The 13,131-nt window shown below is 36.8% G+C and overlaps 1 protein-coding gene across 3 annotated transcripts in view; it reads right to left on the minus strand.

Moving 5' to 3' along the window:
• Window positions 1-11,722, minus strand: part of LOC140524287 (butyrophilin subfamily 1 member A1-like) — a 31,539-nt gene extending 19,817 nt beyond the window's left edge. For all 3 annotated transcript variants that reach the window (XM_072638708.1, XM_072638707.1, XM_072638706.1), the window contains exons 1-3: window positions 11,348-11,722; window positions 4,477-4,575; window positions 2,000-2,347 (exon numbers count right to left, since the gene is read on the minus strand). In XM_072638708.1, the coding sequence (XP_072494809.1) occupies window positions 2,000-2,347; window positions 4,477-4,575; window positions 11,348-11,507 (607 nt within the window). In that variant the 5' untranslated portion in view covers window positions 11,508-11,722. The remainder of the gene's footprint in view (window positions 1-1,999; window positions 2,348-4,476; window positions 4,576-11,347) is intronic.
• Between the last annotated feature and the right edge of the window lie 1,409 nt (window positions 11,723-13,131).

The following is a 13,131-nucleotide window of genomic DNA, read 5'->3' on the forward strand; positions in this document are numbered from 1 at the left end:
GGGAAGTTATATAGAGGTAGATTTCAGAAAAGTTTTATAACAATGCAAGCTGTCCAAAAATTGACCAGACTGCCTCATTTGGAAGTGAGGTCTCTTTTCCTGATGATATTTAGGAGAATGGATGGTCCCTTATCAGGAACATTATAGAGATGATTCATGTACAGGTAGAGTTTTGGAGGTTTCTTTCCAATGTCCCTGACATTCTGTGATTATACACATGTATATCCATGTACATTTGTGAGCACACGCACTAGAAAGGCAGACTGTGAGTAAAAACATGGCTATCTATGTCTAATTAGGTTTCTCTACAAATTGTGTTGCTGTGTATGGACAGAGTTATCAAATCTCATGTTATACAAATAACAACAGGGTCCCTAAAGCCTTGGCTTGACAATCTCTCATCTTCTCATCTCCACGTTCATACAATATATGAGCTTCCTGAAATTTGAAGCTCTGTTATATTACATAGAAAGGAGTAAGTAGGGATATAATACTATACCCTTCTCCCTTTCCCTGGGAAAAGCTTTTTGCAGATTGAACATGTTTCCTCCGAGTTGAAATTGAGGGAGATTGTGGTCTTTGTTACTTCACTTCATTAGTCCTTTTCCTTCAAGTGATCACTTTTTCTCTCCTCCCTTTTGCAACCATGCACCAGGGCATATGTACTTGTTACCTCCACTGACCCTTCAACACCATGCAATGTGACTTTCAACCTCCACATGTAACTGAAGCTGTGCTCTTCAGACATTTTCTCAATCCACAACCTATATATTTTTATGTATTGACCATCCTATCCTCCCAGGTACCATTTTTTTCATAGTTGGATCTTTGTAGTATCTCCCCTCTCCTCGATCTCATTTTCAATTATCTTTTTCTTTAGTATTGAAGTGCCCCAGAGTTCTTACTAGGTCTTCTCTCTATATACTCCCTTCTCCTCACTACATTTCATCAGTGCCCATGAATTAAATTGTCACTCTATTTAAAGGACATTTGAGAATACACATTCCCAGACCTCATCTCTCTTCCAAGCATTTGTCCCATATCACATACAGACATCTCCATCTGGATGTCCCTTAGGAATGCCAAGCTTAACACATCCAAATCAGAATTCATTTTTCCTGTAAACACACCCTTATCACTAACTTCTCTGTTTCTATCAAGAGTGCCATTCTTTCTAGTCAACTAAGTTTGGAAACTCAGTCTCTCTATCATTCTCTGTTCTTCCCTTTCATTCTCCACCTACATCCAACCAGTCACCATTTTTTTCTACTTCCATGACATCTCTTTCATTCATTCATGTCTCCATCTTCCCATGGCCTCTACCCTGCTTCTGACCCTTATCACATCTTGCCCCCCAGATTTCTCTCCTCTTCCAATCTCTTCCCAATTCAATTTATCCTCCATACAGCTCCCAAAATTCAACTCCTAACATGGAGATCCAGACATGTCATTCCTCTCATCATGAAATTACTTTTTACTTTGTATATAAATTATATTTAATTATCAGTATAATTGTGGCAGTATGTAAACTACCTGAGGTCAAGGTTGGTTTAATTTTTGTCTTCAGGGGATCTTTAAATTGATGACACAAGCCATGAGCATAATTATCCATCAGTTTAGTGCATTAGCTAAAATACCATTTCAATAACTGCTGGAAATTCACCATGATGGACCATTATTCTCACTCGAAGTGGTTTCCCAGAAATATCACCACAGTGAATCTAACTTAAGTACTTGCTTTGGATTGCATTATATTTCCTCAGTTGAACTACTTGTCCCCAACTGGAAGGGACCATTACTTTCCAGAATACTGATCTTCATCTTTGAATTGCTCCCTGCTTTTGATGCTCTGACCTGGAAACAAGACAACATTGCCTTTAACATTAGATGTCCCTATTTTGTCCTACTAGTAGGATAGGGCTGCCTGTATTCCCCAGAAGGAAATTTCTCTATCACTGTTGTTTCCACGTAAGGACTCCACCACCTGCCACAAACTCACCTGCCACAAGTACTTGGAATTCTGCTTCATGAGAATAGATGGAGCTTCTAAATCGACACAAGTACTTCCCCTCATCAGATGGATGGATGTTGCTCAATCTCAGGGCCACATTCCCACTGGAAATATTCTCTCGAAGGAATTTCGTTCGTTCTTTATATTCTGGAAGTTGATGTTTCACTTGATTCTGCTTATCTTTATAGTGATGAATTAGACCTGAATGTTTCTCATGGAACCACACCACCTCCATATCAGCAGCATCCTTCTGGGGACAGAGGCGGCAGTGGAATGTAGTCTCTCCACCCACCAGGGCTGTGATTGGCTCTTGTGGTCCCAAAACAGTGAACTCTCCTGGAGAATAGGGACAGAGTCAGAAGGAAGCCAGAACTAATCCTAGGACAGGGGCAAGATAAAAAGTAGTGGAGTGTGCGGAACGCATAAAGTCAAAGGTGGTTATTTTTCAATATGGAAAATACTTAGATACAACATAGGGAAATCTCCACCTTTTGTAGATTACAGAAATATAAGAGCAACAGTATGAAGGACCTTCAAGGTCATTGAATGTACTCCTCCCCACCCCATCCCAAGCAATCATCTTCTCCATAGTTATCTCTGAGACACAATCATCTAGCCCCTGCTAAAAGATCTCACTGGTTAGGGAGTTCAAAACCTTATTGTTATCAGTCAACCAAAGGAGGAGAGAAAAGTGGATCAAGACAACAAAATAAAAAACAGTAGCCTTGAAATCACTGGTCCAACAAGATACTATCAGTGAGTTTAAAAATCCAGACTGATTGTGGTGAGAAGGAAATCAACTAATGTTGATAACTTTGATTTACTTTTGGTTTGATTATAGCATTAAGCTCCCTTCTTTAGGAAAAGCTAGATCTAACAGCTACACCAGACTAACATAGATAGTCTCTGAAATCTATATTATCAATAGATTTAATGAAGAGATAGAGAAGATTTTATCATTTAGTAGCAAATAATTTAGAGTAAGATATAATAAATAATCTTAGGATTACTCTTTTTAAAAAGCTTGGTTTCCCTTTCTGGTAGGAAAAGTTTTTGACCAGAGGCTTAGTTCCCCTTTCTGGCAATTGGAGAATAGTTAGCCAGAGGTTTACTTCTTTTTTCCAGCCTTAGCAGATAAGCTTCCTTGTAATTTCTTGAACTAGAATCTAAATTAAATAATGAAATCTTCTAAGGAAGATTGAAGTGGGGGGGGGGGTGGAAATTAACTGTTAACTACTGACCACAGTTTTCCCTTTCCCAGTAGTATTTCTGGTTACAAAAGGTACTATCTCTAAGGAAAAGTGGGATTAAATATTAAGGATTCTGGATGGCATTAAGAAAGGCTGGGAGAAACTAGATATTAAATAGATGACTTGACTTGTCCAATTGAATTATGTTCAAAACAATTTTTATTACTCTTTTCTCCTATAAAAATCCCCCCCCCCCCCAATAAATCACTCCTAGTCTCTGACATTGGAGAAGTTAGGTGAACTAATTTGATATGTAAATGCTATCTTTGCAAACTAAAATATAGATGGTTTAGTAACTGTACTCAGTTTCCTTTTTATCTCAGACAACTTAACAGTGGGTTTTTTTATCAACAACATGCTAAAAATTCTTTTTACTGAATTGACTGATCATTGTTAGTTCAATGCAAAAAATAGTCAGAACAGTTGACAGAACAAGCTAGTTAATTTACTAAAAGAATTAAAATTGAGCATGAATACAAAGTAAGTCAAGCACTCTAATAAAACAGGTCATTTTTTCTGTGAGATAGGTTCTTTTGAGATTCAAATTATCCGACCCATCACCCAAACTCCCTCCTAAAATGAAAATAAGGAAGTACGATGGAACTTTTTAAAAATATCTGTCTTCATCTTATACCATATAGCATGTTCTACCATGAAAAATAATAGAAGATAATAGATGGAGTCATCTTTCACAGATGTAGCTTGGCTAAGTAAGGATCCTTAACCAAATAAGAAATAGGCGAAAGCACAAAAGATTAAATACGTAATGTATTATGTGAAATTGAAAAACTTTAGCACAAATAAAATTAATGCATCTAGTATGTAAAGAGAAATAATCAACTATCTCTGGTAAAAGTTTTCTATCCAAAATATATAGGGAACCAACACAAATACATAAGACTAAAAACCATTGTCCAATAGATAATTGACCAAAGGATACTAACAAAGAATTCTTGAAAGAATTGGCAATTATAAACAATTTTATGAAAGACTGCTCAAAATCAATAATAACAAAAGAATTGTATATCAATGCAACTCTGAGGTTTCACCTGACCCCAAACAAATTGACTAAGAATACAAAATATATGAAAAGGTAATGCTGGCTTTCAAGAAAATATACCCATTGATATGCAGTGAGTGGAGGTAGTGAATTGATCCCACACTCTGGAAAGTAATTCAGAATAATGGTTTAATAAAATAACTAAATGTCTGTACCTTTTGATCCAGAAGAAACGCTACTTCCATATTTCAAGCAGATAAAAGTCCCACGTTGACCAAAAGTGTCACAGAAGTACTTTCTGAGGTGGAAAAAATCTGGGGGGAGAGGGACAAAGTAAGTATCTGTGGGTTAGGGAAGAATAAAGCAAATGGGAGTTCATGAATATAATGAAATTGTAGTTGTTGAAAACAATAAATACAAGAAAATAAGAGAAAGATGTAAAGAATTGTATAAACTGATGCATTGTGACTTAAGTAGAAGCAAGAAAATAATGTACACGGATGAGAGCAAGGTAATAAGGAAGAATGATAAAATGAAATTAAGTTCTTTATTTACAGTGCCCTGGATCTGACCCAGGGAAGAGTAGAAAAATGGAACTTTGCTCCCTTCTCCATAGAGATGAAGGACAATGGGTGTGAAATACATTATGTTTTACCAGATATACTTAATTGTATGGCAAGGAGGCATAAAGGAGAGACAGTTAGGGTTAGAGCCAAGAAAATCTGACTTGGAATCCTGTCTCATATATTTACCAGCTGATTGAATCAGAAAAAGTCACTTTCCTTCTGTGTCTCAGTTTCTTTGTCAATAAATGTGAATAATAAAAAATAGCCCCTACCTCAAAAGGTTGTTGAGAAGATCAAATGAGATATGTGTAAAGCACTTCGAAAACCTACAAATGCTACACAAATGTTAGATATTGTGTGTTGACTGGTTTTTTTTTTTTGAAGGGACACTTATGTGGCACCAGTGGATAGAGTACTTGACCTGGAAACAGGAAGCCTTGAGTTCAAAGTCAACCTCAGATACTTACTGGCTGTGTGACCCTGGGGCAAGTCACTTAACCCAGTTTGCCTCAATTTCCACATTTGGAAATGGCAAAACACTGCAGTATCTTTGCCAAGGAAACCTCAAATGTCTTGAAGAGTCAGACAGGACTAAACAAGGGTTTTGTGAAGGGTTTTTCTCTCCCACTCTTTGCCTTTTTTTTTAAAAAAAAATCTTTGCAATTACAGAAAGCTTTCGTGGTTTAGGACTGGAGAGTAAAGGAATATATTAGCAAATACAAGTGACATATAAATCAAAGGCATTAATAAAAACAGATAAGTGAAACATCTGTTTTGAAACCCAATGGTTGAACCAGAGACAGATTTGTAAAAGACACCCATTCTAATGGGTATAATCTCAGCTGCTCAATTAGAAGTTCTATCAATTTTAAATTTAACTAACATAATAAAAACTAGAAAGCTTTCTGAGGAATAACTGGTTTTTCTATTGAGAGAAGGGGTCGTAATAAAAGACCCCTATAATAATAACTAGAAATTTTATAGACATTGAGATGTATAAAGCACTTTGTATATGTTAGCTTCATTTCATCTTAACAACCGCACTGTGATAAAGGTGCCATTATTAGGCCCATTTTGCAGTAGAGGAAACTAAGGGTGGGGGGATTTTTGGTGATTTTCCCAGGGTCATTGTTTTCAACTATTAAATGTCTGATTCGGTACTTGAACTCATGTCTTCTATACTCCAAGTCCAGCACTTTATTCACTATGCTCCTGAACTACCAAATGCATTAATTTGTAGCTTGAGCAAGACCTTCTTTCCATATTAATTTTGTGTTTGCCTGGGCCGTAAAAAGAAAGAATGAGACAAAATCAGAAATCATGCCTTACCTTCCTGATAGGTAAATATATAGGTCTCACATTCTCCTTGTTACCTGGCCAGACAAATCCTAACTCTACCTGACCTTGGCTGATTAACAGGATGCAATGATTATCGGGTTAGTAGAATAAAGTAAGGCTATTCCTTCTCATTGGCTTAAGCAGATTGAGAAAGTGAGTAAATTGCAGGTTGTTGTCATTAAAATATATGTGTGTGTGTGTTCTCCTGTATGTGTGTGTGTATACATATGTATAGCTTCTACACATGAGAAGACAGAAGGAATTTTTGAATGCAGATGGACTCACAGCTGAAAGCACAGAAATATAGACCAACTGAGAGAAGTCAACTACAAGAAAAGCAAGCAGGAAATCAAGTGTGAGACAGAACCAAAGTTAGATTAAGGAAAGGTAGAAAACAGTCAAGAATCTGTGAAAAGAGCACCAAATTCTACCTATGAATTTTTGTCTTTAAAACTGATTCTATCTACAAGGCTAGCTGCTTTGTGTATTATATTTCTTGGTTTTAAGAAAGCCTTTGATTTTTTAAAGAATGTATAGAAAACCAAAGAATTCTTCCACCTCATCATACCAATAGCTTAAACCTGATAAGGCAAACCAAGCAAGTAAATAATTGCTTCCACCTTGTGGGTGTAAACTATAATCACAGACTGTTATTTAGAGAGATCAAAATAGAATCTGGAAAGTGAAACAAACCTCACCAGCAATACCACCATATGTTCAAACTAGTTTTTTGACAGTATGTAGATATAGCCAGTTTTTTTGAAGATAGTTATTGCTTGATTGTATCACAGACAAGGCCATACTGATTTTGAGATGAAGAATGAAAAGTAGTTGACTTTTAAAAATTAAACTCTACAAGATTAAGACAAAATGACCAGAAGATTAAACAATGATTCCATTAACAAATATTCATTAAGAACCTACAATAGAAGCCCATCAATTGAGGAATGACTGAAAAAAATGATGGCATATGAATATAATAGTATATGAGTGTGTTGGGGAAAAAAAGACAAGTATGATGAATACAGAGAAGTATAGAAAGACCTACATGAACTGTTAAAGAGTAAAGTAAGCAGAACCAAGAAAATAATATACACAGAATACAACAGAGTCCATGGAAAGACCAATCACCCCAAAGCAGTCAAAAGTGACTGTTGCAAAATTAAAAAAAAAAAACAATCATAGTCCCAAAGAAGAGATGTGAAAAAATAATTTTTCCCTCTCCTGTCCAGAGATGGGTGGTCCATAAGTGAAAAACACTATATATTTTCAGTGTCTTTCAATTTATGACCAGTTTTGCTGATTTATTTCTCTGCTTTTTTGTCTTTAAAAAATATTCTTTGTTTTATGGATAGCATTATGGGAATGGGAGAAAAAGAACTGTAAAAACAAAAGATAGGAAGGCAATATAAATATAAAAGCTAGAGATATCAGCATAAGTTTTAAAAAAAGAATGTACCATGTACAGAACCATTCCCAAAATCTAAATAAGAGAGAATCTCTGCTCTTTTGTCTCTCAGCACTCACAAAAGGACAAGCTCACAGAATCTGAGGGTTGGAAGGGACCTTGGTAGCTATCTGATCCAACTAATACATGAAAGGAATCCTCACAATAATATAGGGGTAAGGGGATTGATTGATTTACTAAATTAAGTCACACCACATAAAATCAGTAATCAGCTGGCCAATCAATCAGTAAGTGCACAGAATCCTTGGAAAGGAAATATGTTTAAAATATATATATTTTATTATTTATCTGTATACATCTCATATATGTATGTATATATTAAATTATATATGTGCAACATGTATAAAAATCATGCTTAAAAAGACCAAGGAAAGTTGGTCACATCCCAGGGGCTGTCAGCAAGTTATTGAGGCAGTTTAGAACTAAACTCTTTCCAGACATTGGAGTGTGACATTCTATCTCAGCCCCCTGACTAGCCAGCGTCATGCTTTGTCAGACCCTATGGGTCTGTTTATTTGCTGTTTAATCATGTTGACTAAGACCACTATACACTAATGTTGCCTAAGAGCATCTCCATCTCAAGTTAAGAATGACATCTTCTTACATAGAAAATAAGGTTCTTGTCTCCATAGATTTCAAATAGAGATGTTCTTAGGAAATCATTTGAACTTGGTTCATCTTTGAATCATCTTTGAATGGTATGTAAAACCATCAAATAGAGAAACAATTAAAGAGAATATGGCCAAAATGGTATACAGACTGGAGCCTGTTACCTACCTTAACATGAACTGAAGGAATGAAAAAATTCACACAGTCTTGAAGTCCCTCAGATCTCAGGCATTTAAGAGCTATTGCACTATGCTATCAGACAAACGATTGACATAGTATTTTTTTGTTGGCTTTAAGACCTGGGGCATCGTGACAATGGTGGTGATTTTTGTTTTAAATTTGTTAAAAAGCAATGAATCATGGCCTTTCAAAATTAATCCTGGTGAGGAATTGCTATTTAAATTTCAAGATTAACCTTCCTTCCCCCCACCTCCATGAAATTAAAAGTACAGTGTTTCCTCCAAGGTGCAAATTAATCATATTTGGACTCCACCACCAAATTCAAAGGAATGTCATTCTATATCTATCATGTTACCAGAATTGAAAGGTAGGAGACAGTTTATTTTGAGAGGCTGAAAGGAGGCAGTAGGAAAAGGGGTCTTTTTTTGTGATTTCTGATCAAAGAAACCACAAAAATGATCCCTCTCTTCAGCAGAATAATCTTTTTACTGTATAATTGTGACACTATTCCACTGACTACAATGACTTAAACCTCTTCTCTCTTTCAGGCTCCCACAAAACCACTACCATCTGAACTGAAGACTTCACCTAATACTTCTCAAATAAGTCATTAACTATAAGCTTTCTCTCGTTCCTTTCTCCTCAACTCACAAACTTTGGATATCATCTTATATACTCTCTTCCTTTGTTCTAGGTTCTGATGAAGAGGTGGCCCTTCTTCTTGCCAAAACCAACCTTTCTCCAGGTACTAGATCAAGCCCAATCCCTCTCATCTTTTCTGGTAAATTTCTCCCAATATCATCACCCTGGAATTTTAATCTTCAATCTCTCCTTCCCTACTGATTACACCCCTACAAACACACCAAATTATTCCCTATCTTTAAAAACTTTCCTGTGATCCTATCATACTTTTAGTCTATCATCCTCTATCTTGCCTATATATTTCAGCTGAGTTCCTTGAAAAAAAAAGCTGTAGATAATATCTCTATTTCTTCTCTCTCTTTCTCTCTTTTTCTAAACTCTGTCTAAAACTGCCAAGAACCTTTTTTAAATTGACAAATCTAATGGCTTCTTCCTAATTCTTATCCTGCTAGACCTACCACATTTGACACTTTTATCTAGCCTCACTTTCTGTGTTTTCACTATTGCACTGTCTTATGTCTCCTTTTATCATTCTGATGAATTATATTTCCCAACCTTCTTTAGTATTTGATCATTATCAAATATCCTGTCCATTGATTGTATGTGTTCTCCAAGGTTCTGTTTTGTGCCTTCTCTTTTCTCTGTACACTCTCACCTTGAGCTCATTAGTGCCAATAGATTTAATTATCATCTGTATTCAGAATACATATATGTGTGTGTAATATATGTGTAACATATATGTATGTACATAAATGTATGTTAGCATAGATGAGAGTGTGTATACATACCAAACTCACTATTAGGAATTTTAAGCTGGATATACTATAGGTACTTCAATCTCAGCATGTCCAAGCCTGAACTCATTACCTTTCTTCTCAAAATCCACCCCTCTTACTATTATTGAGGGCACTGCCTCATCCTTATAGTCAAAGAATGAGAAAACTTCAGTATTATCTCTGACTCCTCTCTCATCTATACTATATATCTAGTTATTTTCTAAATCTTGTTTGCCGCAATATCTCCTGCATATGTCCCTTTCTCTTTACCCAAACAGCCACCATCTTAATTCAGGTTCTCATCATCTGAACTCTTTCAACAGCCTCTTTGATTTCTCTGCCCCAAGTATTTCTTAATTTCATCCAGTCATTCACCAAATTAAAGCAAATTCTAAAGGGAAGGACAAGTTTGAGGGAATAGGAGGCAGTGGATTAAAAGACAATGAAGAGCGATTCCAAAAGGTGGAAAAGATGGGAAGAACTTTGTAGGGAATGAGGCATCATAAAGCATGTAAGGAGAACAGAGATTGCTGGGGACCATGAAGGGTACCATGATCATTACCTAGGGGTGTTATGTTAAAATGATGACAGAAATTAGGAGATGATGTCTGATACAGAGTACACTGTGAAAAATTCGCTATTAGGGAAAAAGAGGAACACCAATGAGGCAAAGGATTGATTACCTAAGTGCTGTTTCTGCCAGGAATTGTAGGAACAGGGCACCAAAAGGCAGAGGCAACTGGTTGCACCCAGTTATCAGTAAATTTCAAGTTTTAGCTAAAGTTCACACCTTCATTTCACAAGTGATGTCTTCACAATAGACATCAACGCCAGCAGTCACAAAATCTCCATAAATGGTCCAGTTTCAAGGAAAGAGACTTTGCAAAGTCCCTCTATCTTGTTAGACTACATGACCCAATTTGGAGTAACCTGTCCTCGTCTTCCTAACCTCCACTTACATCACCTCTCCATGTGTGGACATGGTAAGGGAACATATTCATATATGACTGTGCTATAAAGAAAATTCATGAAAAAATGTATTTTTTAAAATGCAGTAAACAGAGAGGGAAACAAGTTTTCTTTTGATGACCATTATTCCCCCTTGAGGGTATAATTTGAGATTATTTTGAACTGGATTGAAAAGTTAGGGAGGAGGAATCAGAGTCCATTGATCCTAGACCCAGCACCCTTGAAGATAAAATGAATGAGACAGACTGATAATGCAGTACGTAAAAGCAGGGAAAGGTCACTTTGTCCAGGGCAGCTTTATACATGAAATGGAATCTTATCTGGGTCCTGAGAGACAAGTAGGGCTGGAATCTAAATTGGAAATGTGACTATACCTAATTCTTCCCAATATCCTCTGATCTGAAACATTCCACCACTCCAAGAAAGGGTGACAAAGATGCCTAGAAAAACCAATAACAGAGATGACCAGGGGCAAGGAAATCCTTCCCAGAAGAAGCCAGCAAAGAGCGCAGGGCCTCAACACCAAGGTCCCACCTACCTGAGAGAAGCCAGGGGAGCTGGAACAGGAGAATAAGGGCCACTTCCCTAGGAGAGAGAGAAATCATCTTGTGCAGTTCCACTTTGGGAATTCCAGCTTTTCCAGTTGCTCCCAGTGGGACTTTGGACCAATCACTTAACCCTTCTGAATTTTCATTCATTCCAGGGGAGGCATTAATGTAAAGAGCTCTGACATCTCTTCCAACTTTTAATCTAGGATCTTATCTATTTCTGAAACCTGTCCACATTTAAGGACACAATGTAAGTGATGAGGTCAAAGAACTGCCTGGCTACCTGAGTCACAAAAACTACGACCCTTTTCACAAGAGCCACTTTCAGGGCTTGAAAATCTTGTTTTCTAAAACTGTCGTCTGATCCATCAGGAAATGAAAGTGAAAGAGTTCAACTTTAACCTTCCTGATGATTGAGCCTCTCATGTGACAGAGTACTCATAATAATTACAGTAACAGAGTGTAACTAAGTAGAAAGTTAGGTGGTATAGTAGAGTAGAGCACTGGGCTTGGAGCCAGGAAGACCTGAGTTCAAATCTCATATTAGACACTGACCAGTTGTGTGTCTCTAGCAAGTCTTTTTACCTCTCATCCTCAGTTTCCTCAAATGTAATATGTAAAACCTACCTCCTGGGGTTGTTGAGAGTATTGAATGAGATAATATTTATAAAGTTCCTGGCACATGGTAGATGCTTAATAAATGCTTGTGCTCTTTTCTTCCCCAAGCTGGAGTTAACTTTTGTCAGGAGAAAAATCCATTCTGTGTATTCTCCACTTAGCCAATGTCAGAGATCACGGATTTTTAGAATTCCTAAAATACAGGTCCAGCCATGTCAGTCTCCTGCCCAGAAACCTCCAGTGGATCCCTATAAACTCTAGGGTTAAACATTAAGTCCTCTTTTTGACATCTAAAGGATTTAACAGCTTGACTCCAATGTCTTTGCTTGTTATCTTAGACATTATCCCCCTGTTAATAGGTACCAAATAGCTACTAAACAGCTTAATAGGTACCAAATTAAAAAATTTTCTTCTTGATCTCTAGAGCAAGAGTGTGAGGTATTATGTGTAAAAGAAACTGCTTCCCCCACCAAATAATAAGACAGAAGTCACAAAATTAAAACTCTTCTGGTGATGGGGCAGAATTTTAAATAAATCAGTGTATTTTCTAGAAGAAAAAACTCCGAATTTTACTTGTGTGTCTGTGTGTGATTATTGTCCCTTATTCTCAAAGAGTACCAAAATGACATCACTATGTTAGAGTCAAATTACAATGCTTCCATCTGTAGCTGATCAGACCAATATGAGATCTGAATGCTCTACCATAGGTTGAATATAAATAATCCATGTGAACATTTGGAGTGAGTTCTCTAAATTTGTGTGTCTCATGTTTCTGTTGAGTTATTTCAGTTCTGCTTTGCTCATAAAGTGCAGCACTTTCTCTGATGTGGGCATGCCATGCTGGGCAGTCCTATGCCAGTGTCTCCCACATCAAATAATCAATTCTAAAGTTCTTAAGAGAAACCTTGAAAGTGTCCTTGTATTGCTTCTTCTGACCACCATATGAGCTCTTACCCTGTGTGGGTTCTCCATAAAATAATCTTCTAGGTAAGTTTGTTTGACAAGTATGCTTGGCATTTGGACAATGTAGCCAGCCCATTGTAGCTGTGCTCTCTGCACTAGAGTCTGAATGTTTAGCAGTTTAGTTTGCATAAGGATCTCAGTGTCTGATACCTTATCCTACCAGGTGACCTTCAGAATCTTTCAAAGACAATTC

The sequence above is a fragment of the Notamacropus eugenii genome, chromosome 2 (assembly GCF_028372415.1).
Source record: "Notamacropus eugenii isolate mMacEug1 chromosome 2, mMacEug1.pri_v2, whole genome shotgun sequence".
NCBI classification, from domain to species: Eukaryota; Metazoa; Chordata; class Mammalia; order Diprotodontia; family Macropodidae; genus Notamacropus; species Notamacropus eugenii.